This window comes from Priapulus caudatus, unplaced genomic scaffold (assembly GCF_000485595.1).
Source record: "Priapulus caudatus unplaced genomic scaffold, Priapulus_caudatus-5.0.1 Scaffold40, whole genome shotgun sequence".
Classification (NCBI taxonomy): Eukaryota; Metazoa; Priapulida; class Priapulimorpha; order Priapulimorphida; family Priapulidae; genus Priapulus; species Priapulus caudatus.
Window position 1 is genome coordinate 466,082 of NW_014577101.1, and position 16,850 is coordinate 482,931.

A 16,850-nucleotide genomic window follows, 5' to 3' on the forward strand; every position below is an offset into this window, starting at 1 on the left:
AAGCGATGCACGTGTGCAAAGTACTTATACGTGTATTATGTCGTCTCGTCAACAATAGCTAGTAATTTATTCTTATTTTTGTTACTAGAAAACTTAGTAGTAAATATATATATATATATATATATATATATAGTGATGTGACGAATGAATTTTGTAGTGTAATTGGTCTGCAGCTACAATAATCAATAATTAGATGGCACATATATAGGACGCTTAAAGCAGTATGGTATCGGACCCAAATTAACAAACTTGCGGCAAACTTCCGCGTAGTCATCGGCAATAGGAACTATTGTCGTTATGATTAATGTTCTATATGCGCTCTTATGTTTTAACAGCAATTTTAGCAGACGGATTACCTCAACCTACGACGACGGTAGCCACTGCAGCAGCAACAACATCAGCACCAGCCACAACAGCAGCGGGACCAGAAACAACAACAGCGGCACCAGCAACAGTAGCAGCAACAACAACGATAACTACTACTACTATTACAGCTTCAATCGACCAAGTTGAATGCCAGTGGTCAGCATGGTCGAGTTGGTCAACGTGCTCCGGAACTTGCGGATGTGCCTATCGAATGCGATCACGTACCGGGTCATCGTCGTGCAGGCAAGTACATCTTACTACGTCTAGCTGAAACCTTGTGCCTCGGTTCGCACTGTGTATGCGAGTCTACCTTAGTACATGTAGCAGTCATTTTGTGACTCCGTTAGCAGCTGGCTGCATTGCGCAGGCAAGTAAACCTTACTAGCTATATCTAGCTGACATTTTATGTCTCGGTTAACATCGTGCAGACAGGTTAATCTTACTATATGTGGCTGACATCTTATAAGATATAGATGCATGACGACAGAATATTGTATAAATATATCCAACCATTTAAGATAAATTGCTTCTTTATTTTTGTCTCAAAGATAAACTAATTAATCAAAAAACGAGAAAATATTGTATATGTATCATCACCCGTCTATATGACAAATTTCATCCCAATTTCAGTCTCACGGATAGGCGTCAGACGGAGGCCTGTTCATCTGTGAGGGTGTGCTCTGGAAACAGTAAAATGCGTAAATATGGAATGAAATCCAACTGCTGTGTACATTGGGTGCAATCAGGATCAAACTGTGTACATGCGTGAGCAGGGAGTTGGGTCCTATGCGAGGGATGAAAGACAGCAGACAAACGCCAGCCAAATCTCCGACAATAAGGAACTCTGGCTATTAATTAAAATACATTATTCGTAAATAATACAAATATTTTCAAAGTTGTTAAATCACTTCGTGATGACTGTGGATAAGCAAGTAATATTTAATTAAACGTAAAAATTGGTGCATATTTTATTTTGTGGAAAGGTTATATAGAACGATACAATTTCTGTTGAAGGCCATCGTGTATCACAAATACCAGTCAACAATTTCTGTATATAGCGATCCGTACAGCAATTTTGAAGAAGACTGCTGTACAATATAGATGTTATAGGCCTATAGCCAATGCAGATACGTCAATTTATATAGCTAGCCAGTTAAATTCGCAATTGCCGTCCGTTATAGATTCATATTGCACCATCGAAGTAAATACATCTTATTAGATCTTCCGATACTGACTATATAAATCAATAAATCAATAAATCAATGAATTCGTCTTCTAATCCTTTCATTAATGTAATCAATATACTTGCGTAGTGCGGCGCATTCATTGGCTATAAATGCACTAATGCAACGTAAATAAACAATAAAACGTAATAAACGTATAACGTATAAACGTAAACGTATATAACGTTATATATTATATATTATATATAATAACGTTATATATAACGTAACGTGTTATATATACGTTATATATAACGTATATACGTAAAACGTATAAAACGTAATAAACAATAAAAGATTATGTGTAACAAGGCATCTGATTGGGTAAAAAAGCCTATAATTTTACCGCGATTAAGTCATTTCTACTGCGGTAAAAAATAATTATTTTTGAGTACGATGGCCAACCATAGTTAGATGAGGCAGAGCATATAAAAAAAAATCATGCTTTGTCCAGATCAGGTTAGGCGTACAACTATTCAACGGGGTTATTCAGCGATCGCTTCGATTGCGTTGCCGCTGCTGCGCCACCGTAGCATATCGGGTGGATCACGTGATTCATAGTTTATCGCCATTTTTGCACAGCTCAGTGTTAGATCGTTCTTGTCGACGGAATTCATCCTTTCCCGTCCTGCGAGTTCCAATTCGAACAGAACCTTTAACCTGCCATAATGTCAAGAACTTTAATAATAGTTGCTTTGCTAGCCCCACTCTGTGCTTACGGTAAGTTTTAATAAGATAAATGTTATCGACACTAGAAGTAGAAAATTTCATGTTGCCAATTCTAGCAGTAAATACTAATAGTAATAGTAATACTAATAGACGTATTACTAGTAATAGTAATAGTACTAATAGGCCTACTAATACTATTACTAAGTAATAGTAATACATAAAACTAAAAGTCATAATTTGATACTTTGTGTTATCTGAAACAAGTCTGTGCAATTTGCACGTTGGCTCCAATATTAGTTTAACACAGGCCTCGAATTAAGCGACGAGAGGGGCAAGGCAATTTTTGGGGGGCATGTGAGAAATTGCCTTGAATTTTCTCTAAAGTGGATGGGCACCAAGGCAATTTTAAAAGACATCAAGGCCATTGTTATAAAAAACTTTCTCTAAATTTACTGCACTTAGCAAGCTACACACCGTACAGATCATGCGCACTGGCCATTCTTGTGCGAGCTTTGTTTCCCGCGCTTTAAATCACGCGCGGGCCGAGTCCGGGCGTGCAGCATTTAAATATTCGTGTTCTACCACGGGCATACACAGGTGCACGATTTATCGATTGTCTACTGGCAGCGGTTGGCAGCAATACCACCAGGGCTCGAATTAACCGACGGCACCGGCGGCAATTGCAGTAATAGTAATACATAAAACTAAAAGTCATAATTTGATACTTTGTGTTATCTGAAACAAGTCTGTGCAATTTGCACGTTGGCTCCAATATTAGTTTAACACAGGCCTCGAATTAAGCGACGAGAGGGGCAAGGCAATTTTTGGGGGGCATGTGAGAAATTGCCTTGAATTTTCTCTAAAGTGGATGGGCACCAAGGCAATTTTAAAAGACATCAAGGCCATTGTTATAAAAAACTTTCTCTAAATTTACTGCACTTAGCAAGCTACACACCGTACAGATCATGCGCACTGGCCATTCTTGTGCGAGCTTTGTTTCCCGCGCTTTAAATCACGCGCGGGCCGAGTCCGGGCGTGCAGCATTTAAATATTCGTGTTCTACCACGGGCATACACAGGTGCACGATTTATCGATTGTCTACTGGCAGCGGTTGGCAGCAATACCACCAGGGCTCGAATTAACCGACGGCACCGGCGGCAATTGCCGGCGGTGCCCCTATCAATCGCCGTACTGCCCCTGAAAATCCAACCCGACCGACGGCAGTGACCTGCCTTGCCCTTTTCTGTAATTGCCGTCGGTGCCTCTGCCTCTGGCTAGACTGGTTCGCGCCCGCACTGTTTGTCGCAGAGCGTGAGGCCGGATACCAGTCTACCCGGCGGCAAAAACAATAACGTGGTATTGCTGCCAACCGCTGCCAGTAGACGATCGATAAATAGTGCACCTGCATGTGTATGCGCGTGGTAGAACACGAATGCTGCACGCCCGGACTCGGCCCGCGTGCGATTTAAAGCGCGGGAAACGACGCTCGCGCAAGAATGGCCAGTGATCTGTACGGTGTGTAGCTTGCTAAGTGCAGTAAATTTAGAGAAATTTTAGTAGAATTCATACGATGACACAAAGTTTTCCATAACAATGGCCTTGGTGCCCTTCTCAAATTGTGAGAGTTGCCTCGATGCCTTTTAAAATTGCCTCGGTGCCCATCCATTTTAGAGAAAATTCAAGGCAATTTCTCACATGCCCCCAAAAAATTGCCTTGCCCCTCTCGTCGCTTAATTCGAGGCCTGCGTTATTGTTTTTGCCGAAGGGTAGACTGGTACCGGCCTCACGCTCTGCTAGACAATGTACACGCTCTGCGACAAACAGTGCGGCCGCGAACCAGTCTAGCCAGAGGCACCGACGGCAATTACAGAAAAGGGCAAGGCAGGTCACTGCCGTCGGTCGGGTTGGATTTTCAGATGCAGTACGGCGATTGATAGGGGCACCGTCGGTTAATTCGAGCCCTGGTTTAACATGTACATCGAGTAAGTCGTGACAAGTCAATATAATACTATGCCAAAAAACCCAAGGACCGTAACACAGTGACAGAGTAAAGGCCAAGACACTGCAGCGACACTCACAGATAGTGCCTGCATGCCTCGACCAATCGGAGCGCTCGCAGCTCCTCCCAAAGAGACGCGTCGTTGACCGACCAATCGGAGCGCTCGCAGCTCAGGCACTAAAGTATGATGTTTTGTGATGATGTGACATGCTAATGCGATGTTTTGTGGTTGCATTATTTAAGCTGGCTATTGTGAGTGGATGGTTACTGGTAAGGGTTAGGGTTTAGCTTTATATTTATCAGCTTTAGTGCCTGAGCTGCGAGCGCTCCGATTGGTCGGTCGACGACGCGTCACTTTGGGAGGTATGCAGGCCCTGGCCTAGCTCCAAGAAACGGTATTGCTAGGGTTAGAATACCGTTTCAAATTCTTGCCCATAAATCCATGTAGTTGGCTCGGTATCCAACTATCGACACAGCTAGCGTCACATGTAATAGCTCAAACGAATCTATAAACCTCTGGCTTGCTCGCGGTAACTGGGCGCTACTGGGCGCTACTTATTTATCGAGTTATGCTGTTTTTCTGAGATGAATTGGATCAAAACAACCAGACAGCCGCCATGTTCAGTGCGACTAAAATCGGCAATGGACCTGATTTTCACAGTGTGTAGGCCTAAACACAAGGCAGGTACATATCTTCGCAATGATAATTATTAAAGGCATAATAGGCCCATTGATTATACAAAGTTGACGAATGCTACAGTAACTGGCACCTTCTGTAGTTAATAAGTACATTACCTTATAGTCAAACGCGTATTAGTTTGTCCAAAATCACTGCTAATTACTAAGAAATGTCTAATTGAAATCCGTAAATCTGGTAATCTGGCGCCAACGCTAAATTGGTTGCCAGGCAAAATAGCCTCGAATTCGGTTAGGCAACGTCACATGTTGCTACGGGTGTTTAGCAGAGAATTGTTTGTCCCAGGATGCTTATATACGACTAATGAGCTAGTAGAATGTATCTCTGGGTGTATTCTAGGTATTGAGGCACAAGTAAATAACCGTGGGTGCTAATGAACGGGTACCCACATGTCTTCAATTTCAGACACAGGTGTATTCGTTTGACCAATATACAGACGGCATTCCATGTTTAGTCTGTGGCCGTGGTTAGTCCACGATCTTCCCATAGCTTTGGCCCACACAGCATACTTACATTATCGACGGCTTGTCCGTGATTGTACGTGTGATTCCGTTTCTTACAATTAGCTATGTTACATATACAGTGACATCGGTACTGTTACTATTTTGCCATTGCGGTTCGGCGAGCGAATAATGCATGCGGCCGTGCGTTTATTGACGAAATGCTGTCTGCGAAAATGTCGGTTGGTACTTATAAATCTGTATCAACCTCGTTTCGAAGTATGCGCGTTTCGAAACTTGTAAATCAATGTCAGCTCAACTGATTTGTGGACCTCCGGATTTCAAATTGACATTTCTTAGTAACAGCATGTATTGACAAACTAATACGCGTTTGGCTTAAGGTAATGTACTTATTAACTACACAAAAGTTCGTTACTTGCATTCGTTAAATTGCAACTCCACCACATCGATGCGCCTATTATGCCTTAATGTTGTTGTAGGATGATGTTTTGGTTTTTCAATGTTTTTAATATTTTATATATATCGAAGTATATGATGACTAATTTTTGCTCGCCGCAACTGCGAAGTTGCAGATGCTATGTATGTTATGTCGTTCGGGTATTCCGCAGTTGAGTTCAAAGCATGACGCACTTGGAACGAAGAGCGCCCGTTGGCGTTTTAGTTTTGAGAATTTTTGGTTCGCGATCTTGGAATTTCACTGTGCACAGCGACTGAAGGTATTAGTTTTCGAATAACAACTGCAATACATATAAGGTGAAGCGTTATACTTATAACACACGCAGAAATCTTAGCTGTTATTTTATTTTTGGAGATATACGTATTGTTGCAGTGTTATGTGAGGTAAGATTTTTCAATGTATGGATTTAGGCTGAATATATTGACGTCTGTCACACAGGCCTGGTCGGGTTAGCCTGGCCTATGCTGCGAGCGTGCACCACACGCGGAACCGGACCGTAACGACAAGAACAAAGTCCGCGGAGACTGGCGAAACCGTAGAGGCGACCGACTTAGATCAAGTTCACCCAGCATGCCACGAGTGAGTACAAATCACTATGAACAAACGGCAAAACTCTGCTGCTGCTTTTTTTTAAATACCGCGATGGCTCGAGTACGGTAGCCGCTCCCCCCGTCGTTTGAAGCCCATTTTTGGCCGTACTAGGTTAGGATTAGGGTTAAGGCTTTTAGGGTTGGTTAGGGTTCAGTAGCCTATCTACTCTCAAATCGTGAATTTATTTCCCAAGGCGTTATTTCGAAATCTGGCGCCACAGCCGCCATCTTTGTCTCGTTAAGTATGAAAGCGAATGGACTCCCGTACCCGTAGCCTCGAGACACAGACATTAAGATACGGCTACCGTACCCGTAGCCACTGCCTTTAAATAACAGGCTGCAAAAACTCTCTAGGTATAAGGATAAGTATAAGGATAAAATTATACGCAGCAAAGTATCATGTATTAATATATTATGTGAATACATGATACTGATGAAGACTGATTCGCGGCCCCATTGTTTGTGACATGCGGCGGGAGTTTAGCGCCGGAGACCAGTCTACGTCTTGGCTAGCATTATGGGTTATTTATGACGTAATCGTTATGTCACGTGCCGATGGAAACGGCTGTGATTGGCTATTTGTAAAGTGTTGCTCGTGACTGTCGCTGGAGAATAGAAACAGTCTAAATATTTTTGTCGTCGAGGTTGTCGCCGGTCGTTGTCGCGTGTGTGTGAAATGGCTCATAGGAAACAATTGTTTCTAATTTTCTGAAGTCGTTTGTCGTTACGGTCAGTCGCTGTCGCTGCAGTGTGTCTTAGCCTTAACTTAAACTAAACTTATATTTAGTTATAATAGACTCCCAAATATGATGACAACACAAGGAACACAATTACAATACTTCTAATTTATGATTCTATGTATGGTTACATGTTACCATCCTGGATCAGCGTTGACTATTTATTCAGACAATTTATTCAGGCAATTCACTTTCTTGCTGTATTAGTATGGCTCGTGATGAGATGGCACTTTTAAAGAATGTTATTTTTCTAACTTACAAGAGCAAACTGTACAATTGCAACCAGCAATGACAGTTTCGGACCAGTGCTTGGATGGTAGTGCTTATTACCTTCGCCAAGGAGGTAATGTAATCGGTCTCGTGTGTGTGTGTAGCCACTAGTGTTCGCGCGATCGATTCAGCAGCAGCTCGCCTTAGGGCGTCGAGTCAGCAGCAGCTCGCCTTAGGGCGTCCAGTCAGCAGCAGCTCGCCTTAGGGCGTCCAGTCAGCAGCAACCAGCAGCGAGCCAGCTGTTATACACATACATGTTACATGCTGGCACTCTCCGTGAGTGCCCTCTGTCTAGTTAAAGTTAAAAATGGCTACAGTTGCCTTGAATTTACTTGATTTATGATTATCGATAATTACACGCCTCAAATCGTTAATATCACTTTGTAAAATGTCAAAACACTAAATGAGAGAACAATTTTTAATTCGTTCTTGTATTGCCTTGTGCAAAAGAGTACGGTAGTGCATGCCATGATGATATTTCTTGATGGGATTCTGTTGGATTTCATAATTTATCATTCGTCAACCATCAACTGATTTACTATCTACGTACTATTTTACGTGTCTAGACACATTTATTTTAATTTTTTGTCAAATTCAGTTTGCTCTCACTTTCAAGCATAGACAATATAATTAGGGTTACAGGATTTGAAGTTGTGTTTTATAACGTTATAGTCACATAAGGACCAGTAGATAATGTAATGGATGAGTGGAGAGATGTATTAATTTGGTTTCAAACTCATTGTAATAGTACAGTTTATCTTTCTCTTTGGCTTTACTATATTTAGGCATTCAAACTTCAAGTAGGGTCATTTTTTGGTATAGGTTTATTTGACATTCGTGCAGCTGGTTTAACTGATAGATAATGTTTTATACAATGTGTATGTTGAGGTAGTGAGAATATTGTTTTGTAAATCAAAATGCAATTTTTACATTTATAGTTAAAACTTTAAATATATATATAAGTTTTTATAGTTTTAACTTGTTTTTAAATTTACACTGATTATTATAAAATACTCATTATTTTATTGTGAAGATCTGATGCACTCATTTTGTTTGCGACATTGGCTTTTTCGACTGCCATATTGTTAGGTTCCACTAGTAAAGCCTTCACAGCTCACGCATGTATGTTGTACAGAGCTGTACTTCATTGTTTCACGTCTTGGTAAACCGGTTGTGTACTGTAGTCGACTCTATAGGCATGGACATTGGTGATAAGATCCCAAAAATAGGAGTTGTGGTATGACTCCGTGCTGGGAATAAGTTCACACTACTAATGCAGGTATTTGATTAAAATAAAAATTTCCCGTTTTTCTGCAAGTATGGAAACTTGATCCAACCTGCAGGTTTCGTGGGGAAGAGCATTTAGAAAAAATATTTTGAAGTATTTAAAGAACTGTAATGTTTGTATGTGTTTGTGATGTGGATATTGCTCATTTTCACTTTGTTTTGTTTAAGTGAGCAGTACCTATTACCTAGCGTGTCCGAGATGGTCACCTCAAAGTGCTTCCTTCATTTATTTGTGTCATTTCCGCATTTAGAAATGTACTAACTTTTATCAACTTTTTATGCACACAGGCCAGGACACCATCTATAATCAGATCATAACGGGGCAACATGTGTACCAGGCTGGGGACACTATGACGCTTAAATGTACAGTGTCCCCATCGCCCGTGCTAATTCAGTGGACAAAGAATAATGTTAAAATAATCAACGGTGTAGCGGGTACATCAATTACGGTAAACTCGCTCTATTCGAAGAACATGGTGGAGAGCATTCTGACGATTGAGAACTTGTCTCCCAGCCATTCAGGCTCATATAGGTGCATGAGCGATGGCAACCCAGATCCCTTCAAGGTAGTGGTTGTCACCGGTAAGTGCCAAACCTCTTCCTGGTGGCACGCTGCATTTACTGCATGGTGTTGAGTTGTAATAATATCTGTCAGGTTCTCTAATATTGTCTTGCAGAGTGTGACTAAAGCATTGTTCCGCACCATCGTTTCAGATGATTCGCTTGTGATCAGTTGTGAAACCGTGTATTACCGTAGAGACTAGCTGTCATTAGATGCAGTTTTGAAGTTGATTTACACGAATGATCTTTTAGTTTGTCATGCTTAAAATAGCTACGTCTCCTAGAACAAATATTGCAAAAAATACTCCAAGTGCTGTGTAACAGAATACGTCTTGGTTTTGTCAGTAGAAATCTGTTAGCTTTGTGCTGACTTGTTAAATGCACAGTAGATTTAAATTATTATTTGTAAATGTATTTTGTCAATTTTTATATAGGCTAACATTTCGATAGTCCACAAATCTACTCCATGTAAGGAATGTAGTATGGAAAACCAATATGAGACGTAGCTATTATAAGTTAATACTAATAGACTATAGAAGTAGTTAATAGTTTACGTTGTACAGATCTTTATTATACATACATATAGACATATGTGTTTGTATAATTTATGTACAGCTTAGGAACAGTCTTAGATTTACAGTTACATTATATTTTTTGTTTAAATCGATTTTATCATTTCACTTTCACCATCATTTCTATCCTACATGATTGATTACACATATATACATAATAATATATACACATACATACATATGACATATATGTCACATGACACATGCATGTGAGTATATAATTCGGATGCTCACAGTACATGTATGCACAATCATCAGCCGTAGCTTAGGCAGTCCCTCTGCTTCTGGGTTATATCAGTTACAAGTTTGCTATGTACTACACTATCATAATAATCCTTTACGTCAGTGGTTCTTAACCTTTTTTGAGTCATGGACCCCTTTCGGAATCTGGTGAAAGCTACGGACCCCTCCCCAGAAAAATGCACATAAGCACATAAACAAATTTTTTTATGCGCCTGGTTCACAGACCTCCTGAAGCCCATCCACGGATCCCAAAGGGGTCCATGGACCACAGGTTAAGAACCCCTGCTTTAAGTAATAGCAGTGTTTACTATTTTCGCCGGGAGTTCGAACCGGTTTTGCAAAGAAAGAGCTTCGTTTAGCTACGACTTTTTTCTGGCCTCCTTCAATTGATCGATCTGCGAACTTACGCGTGATGAGTGTGTGGTGGGTGCGAACGTGTTTCATGGTCGATTCAAGTGCGTCAGTGTTGAGTGCGGTCGGTCAGGGTAGGCTGATATTAAAGTAACATGGGGCTGGGTGTGTGCATGTGTGGCTGACTGACTGACTGACTGACTGACTGACTGACTGACTGACTGACTGACCTGACTGACTGACTGACTGACTGACTGACTGACTGACTGACTGACTGACTGACTGACTGACTGACTGACTGACTGACTGACTGACTGACTGACTGACTGAGAGTATCAGGGTGGTTGAATGCGTGATTGAATAAGATTAGTTTATATCTGCATGTGCATCCCGTCTGCCCGTCTCCTTTATCTTAGCAGCAAAGGTAGAAGAAAAACAAACAAGTGCAAAAGTTGATTCTATTGTAAAAATAATTATATATAATCTTTAAAAATTATACTGATACGTTATTTGACAGTAGGTGAGATCATAGGTCAATTGGGATAGATGAAGATTACAGATTTGTCTGTTGCAGTTTTTTTCATAATAATACCAGCTGGCGACATTACTTTCACATTTAGTTATATTCGATGGGGAATGTAATTTTGCGTAGAGCAGGAACTTATTATTATTTACATTAGTCGTGGTTTCATATGGTTTCACTAACTCTTGCGTATGTGTATGTTTTTCAGAGGTCGTGTTAGCGGCCTTGGTCTGATGTGAATGTTCTTACGTGTTCATCTTTCTTTGCCAACTTGTAGTGGAAAGCTCACCTAGTGAAGTCACCCTGGACAGTGGCTCAAATGGCCTACTTTACTGCACTCCGCACCCCAAAGCGTGGGAGGTGGTGTGGAGCAAGGATGGCCACTTGGTGACCACAGACGATCGCTACAGGCTGCTAAAGAATAACACGTTGATAATAGTCGATGTTGCGATGCGTAGCTCGGGTGTATACATGTGCAGGCTTTCGGGCATCGAGGGTCCGACTCCAAGCGTCAACATCACTGTGCGCGGTAAGAGGCAACGTGCCGCCCCCTGGTGGGCCGCACGCGCGTCGGCGACTCATTCGAGAAGTGTGTCGTGCGCACCTCCGAGGCGCCTTTTCTCTCGCCTCCCCCCTCCCTTGACGCGTCCACTTTCTGCTTCGGGACGCGTGGGCCGTGTTGTGCACCTTCTCACGTTTATTTTCTGCTGAATGTTTTCTGCTGTAGTGCCTGTTGAGAGTCTTATGAGTTTTAGAATGGCGTTGCTCTTGAAATCGGCTGCCTTCACACACTGCACATGTATACACTCTGCCAGCTACAGGAGTGATTTATCTCGGTCTCTGTCGCACAGCCGTTTCACGCGCGTGAGAAGGGTTTTGTCATCATTGAAGATTTGGGGGGTGGGTGCGTACTTTTTTGTGCGTACGTTCTGCGTTACGGTGGTGAAACATTTGAGAGGATTGCGATAGAGCGACAGATAAATTACCACCTGTAGCTACATGCATTTGCCAACATTTTGTAGTGAAATGTATGTATTTTTTGTGCGATTTTTTATTTGTTTTAGGTTATCTTGCTGCACGCCGTTGATACATGTAGAAATTCCTTCGCTGTCACTGAAGGTTCATGCTGTTCTTTTTCCTGGTTAATTTAATATTTTTCTCGTGTTTTGCAGTTTCAGAGATTTATCGTAGAGATCATCATTTATCTTAAGTTTTAGACCAAAGTCTATGCATTCAGTAAGAAATGTGTACACGAATATGGACACCTATAGTCGTCTGTGCGGTTGCACGTGCAAGTACATGATTTATGATGTGCAAATTTGGTCGAGTTGTCCAAACCGTCGGATTGTACCAAATGCGAATCATTGTCATGCAAGAAGATTTGTCATCACATACACATTTTACACTGTAGCTAATCTTCTTCTTGAACAAAACCTGGGGGGAGTGGGAAAAGTTAGGAGCATGTGACCTTGTTTCGTCATCACGTGTTTATCACTAACAGTTATGTGCAGGCATATTTATTCACCTGTTTTGTGAGTGGTCGATGTTGATTTGGTTTATAGTATATCGTAAACGCATGCTCTTCACTCGTACTGTTTATGGGATGTAGCCGGCCGTGACTGTCACTATGGGCAATCTGAGATGCGAACTTTGATACACTCGGGATCGCCTCATGAGTACATGTCTGTTGGCTTACGATAACTTGCATGTAGCAGTTTACTGCGTTTGTCGGTGTACACCACGTATACTGTTGTACGTAGCCGTAGTTCGAACTTGTAACATACAGTGCGTGGCCACTTCCAACGCTTTCTCGGTGGCCAAGGGTGTTGGGTAATATAAAAATACCATAACCGATATAAGGAAAACAACACCATGTAGTGTTTTATTTCAGCAGTATTTATAGCATGTGGTGTAACTTTTTAATAACTCTAAAAAAGCTCGATAGAATATTTTTATTTTGCTACATTGCGATTACTTGAGATGGTTTGCAGTTAGATTATTCAACCACAGAATTCTCCCCAGGAAAGCAATGTCATTTATGGATAAAGAGGGATGGGTCCAGTAGGGGGTGGGGTTGAACCAACTAGAGTCAATTATGGGTGTCATAAGCGGCCCCAATACACATGTAACTGGATCAGTTCGGAGATGTATACACCAAGGTTTGAGAACATAGCATGGCGGTGTTGGGATTGTCAAAAGTAAACTGCTGGAAATTAATGCATGTTGGAGGATTTATGGGATGTCGCAAATTACTTTTATCTTTGGAGGCATGTCAGACCAACATGCGTTGAAGGCCTGGGGAGAACCCTGAATCAAAATCGTCCGCAAGTTATGGGCCCATCACAAACATCACTAGACAAACACATTATATAAATAGAATACTTTCGGTGCAGTTACACATTAGGTGCATTTGGTAGCAACTGTACATGTAACACGCATGATATGACACACGTATGAAAGCTGACATTATCAGCAGTATTTTTTTCAAGTATGATTAGTAACATCTAGTGTAGTAATGTACATACAAATCTCGTGTTTCCTATCTCAATAAATAGAAAGATTTCCAAAAAACATTAAAATGGCATGTTTAAAAAGCATTATGGCAAGTTAGAGCGAAGTATCTATTGTTAGGTTCACTGTAATGTCAGTGACTTCAGTATCAGCCATAAAATGTTAATTCTTGGTCATATTATAACCACATGTGAAAATGTCAAGCTTACATGTACCTTTCTTGCTAGTGCCCGAGTCATTCCACGATGTTATATCAGGTGAACAAAAGTCATTTATTTTAGTAGGATGAACATATTAAAGAATAAACTTGCGAGTACTACCTTACCTACCTTAGACAGAGCAGGCATTCATTGCATTCCAAATTAAAATCCTTGTGGTTTAGATTTATTCATTTATTTCATTATGTAGTGTGTCATTAGGACATCCCAGTATGCCACTTTTAATCAGTTTTGCCAGTCGCCTTTAATATTTTTTATGCTACACGTTTGAGAACTCGGTCCTTATGAAGTTCCAGGTAACCTGTTCCTCACAGTAGCATTTCTTCCTCAATTCTGCACGGTTTATGCTTGCTTCTGGAACATGAATCTGGAATGCAGCAAAGGCACATGAAAGAGAGGTACATGACGGGGGTAACGATATGACGAGGTTTTCAAGAATGGAACCCTGCACGCGCTAACCTTCTCTGAAGTGAGACGTGCGTGTTTGTGTGTGTGTTCAAAGAAGGCAATTTATCTTGGTCGTCCGCTGTTTTCCAGTTGTTGGAAAAGAATCGATAATCCTGTCCAAGTTTGGTGAAAGCGGGACGCTAAACTGCAACAGCGATAAGAAAGTGCAGTGGACAAAAGAGGGCGCCGCACTGAACGAATCGCTGACGGAGAAGTATGATTTTGGAACGAATGCATCGCTGACCGTTAAGGATGTACAGCTGCCCGACGTTGGCGCCTACTACTGCACCCCGGCCGAGAATGGCGATTCCAGCGTCGAGTTCGAACTGCAAGGTTCGTCTTGTTACTACGCTAGCATTCTTTGACCGATACCCACGTGCGCATGCCGTGTGCGAAGTGTACAGTTTATCGCTAAGTGCGTGTTTATGCTGTGTGCGAAAAGCGAATTACTAACAACTCAAAATTCATCCAGAAACTCGTTTGGTAAGAATGTTTTCGTAGCATGTGTTATTCGGTAGCTGTAATCAAACTATCAGCTTGTGCTGTGAACAAGTCGAGGGTATTGCTATTTAACAAACGCGTCTATCTGCCAAACGTCGGATTTTTATTCATTGTAATGAGATGTTTACTTTTTTAAAGTGTATTAAAATTGTGTAAGTTTTAAAAAGACATACAGAAGCGGTCAGCTGCACAGCACATGCGCTTGTGCGCGTTGTTTACTTGGTTCACATTGTTTTCTGATAGTCATGGGACACCCTAACGAAACCTTCCATAAGTCCAAGAACATCATAGAGGGTGATAACCACACGATCACATGCAGTCCCATTGGCTCACCAGATGGACTCAATGTGACCTGGTACAAAGATGCCAAGCTACTTGTCGTAAGTAGAAGCTTCGTTTCAACATAATTGCTCCAACATTAGAGTATGTGCTGCTGTTTGTCTGTGGAGAGATGGTGATTTTTCCCACGTGCATCAGTAGAGTTGCAGTTGCAGCCAGTGAAGATTAGCGCTGCAGGCATCCATGAGAATGTTTCATCGTGCGTTGAGTAGCGTCATCTAACGTGTGTAGTCGCTCGCATCTCTTGCTCGGTGGTGCGAGGTTGGAGTGCACCTGGTTGTTAATTGAAGCGCATGCATTCTATGTGCAAGTACGTCGCGTGTCGGTGTTTATCATGCGTTCTCTGTGGGTTTTTTTCCTGTAGGAAAGCGATCATTTGATGCTGCAGCAAGTGAATAACAGCGACTCGGTGAGGCTGTTGATCATCAGTGCGAGGATAAACGAAGAGAGCGGAAAGTTCGAGTGCCTCGTTAGAAACGACTTTGGTAACGCGAGCACCGTGATAACGATCCGCGTTAAAGGTGAGCTTGCACTCTAGATCTACTTAACGGAGGCAGGTTTAAGGTGGGTTTAAATTGTGCTACATGAAGAATGCTGGCCAACTTTTCAGCCTCATGCGCTGCAGTCTGTGGGTGTTTCTGAGCTATTCATTTAAGAGGAAGGATGATTGCATTGTCTTATATTTCACTATTAGTTTCAGTTAGTTTATGCATGTGCTAGTTGTAAACAAGCACAACTTCATCACGGGGAAGTAGCTTAGTTATGTGGTGTCATGGCAATGCCTATGACTTCATTTTCAAACTTGTTCATGAATGTTTAATAACGAAAGTGAATGTAGGCGATGACAGAAATGTGTAGGTATATACCTACTATTTTTATGTGATAGTCATCATGATATACCACTCAAATTCTAGAATGTTGAGCTCCTCTTTAGGAGTAGAGGTCACATATGTGAGAGCAAAGTGTGTACAACTGAAATTGTAGAGGCAGGCAGAGTAAAGGAGGTAGAGTTTGTGTGATGTATAATTTTACCACATGAGGCAGGACATAAGCAAGAGTTGTGTGAATCTGTGCTATGCACTGTACAGGCAGGGGAGAGAGAGGGAGGGGGGAGAAGGGGCACGAGGTAATGTATGTAAAGCTGCACGTATGCTTGTAGGTGAGGAGAAAGAAATGAAAAAGATTGTAGATTCATAAACTAAGACATGGGTATTTCAGCGTTGAGGGCGCGGTGCTACAGCGTATACCGTAACTGTTTCAGACAAGTTGGCGGCTCTGTGGCCTTTCCTGGGAATCTGTGCTGAGGTTGCCCTTCTCTGTCTGATCATATTCATCTACGAGAAGAAGCGCAGCAAAGATGAGGATGATGACGACATCGCTAACGAGAACATGTAAGTAAGAGTGCTGACTGTGAAGACCCATAAAGCCCGCCGCACACGGTGAACTATCTGCTGAGCCAACGGCCTCAAGATTTGAGAAAGAAAAACAAGAAGGCCGTTGGCTCAGCAGATAGCTCAGCGTGTGCGCACAGATTCTGCACGATTTTTGGCCTCGCGTGGCTGTGAGACCGATATCTATCGTGTTTGATATTTGTGGCCACGCGAGGCCAGAAACTCAGCGTGTGCGGACTGCGTGAGGTATCAGCTCAGCCACAAATATTTACCGACCAATGAAAGCGCAGGAATAGGGCATGTGATTTAAAATGTCGGCGCCCACTGAACAGCAGAAAACTCTACTTTTCCTATTATTAATTCGACGTGTTCGACGTCGACGAACAGCGTCAACGTCAACACGTAACATTTGGACGAGGGAATGGTTGCAGAGAAGG

General features: G+C 41.9%; 1 protein-coding gene across 2 annotated transcripts; it reads left to right on the forward strand.

Moving 5' to 3' along the window:
- Nucleotides 1-2,145: 2,145 nt before the first annotated feature.
- On the forward strand, nt 2,146-16,413 carry LOC106820025 (basigin-like; the record flags this gene model as incomplete). 2 transcript variants are annotated; one of them, XM_014824585.1, is given in 7 exon segments in its annotated part: nt 2,146-2,309; nt 9,045-9,338; nt 11,284-11,535; nt 14,273-14,515; nt 14,927-15,063; nt 15,387-15,543; nt 16,284-16,413. In XM_014824585.1, coding segments are annotated over 7 exon segments (1,265 nt in total), but the record flags the coding sequence as incomplete, so codon positions are not given.
- Nucleotides 16,414-16,850: the final 437 nt, after the last annotated feature.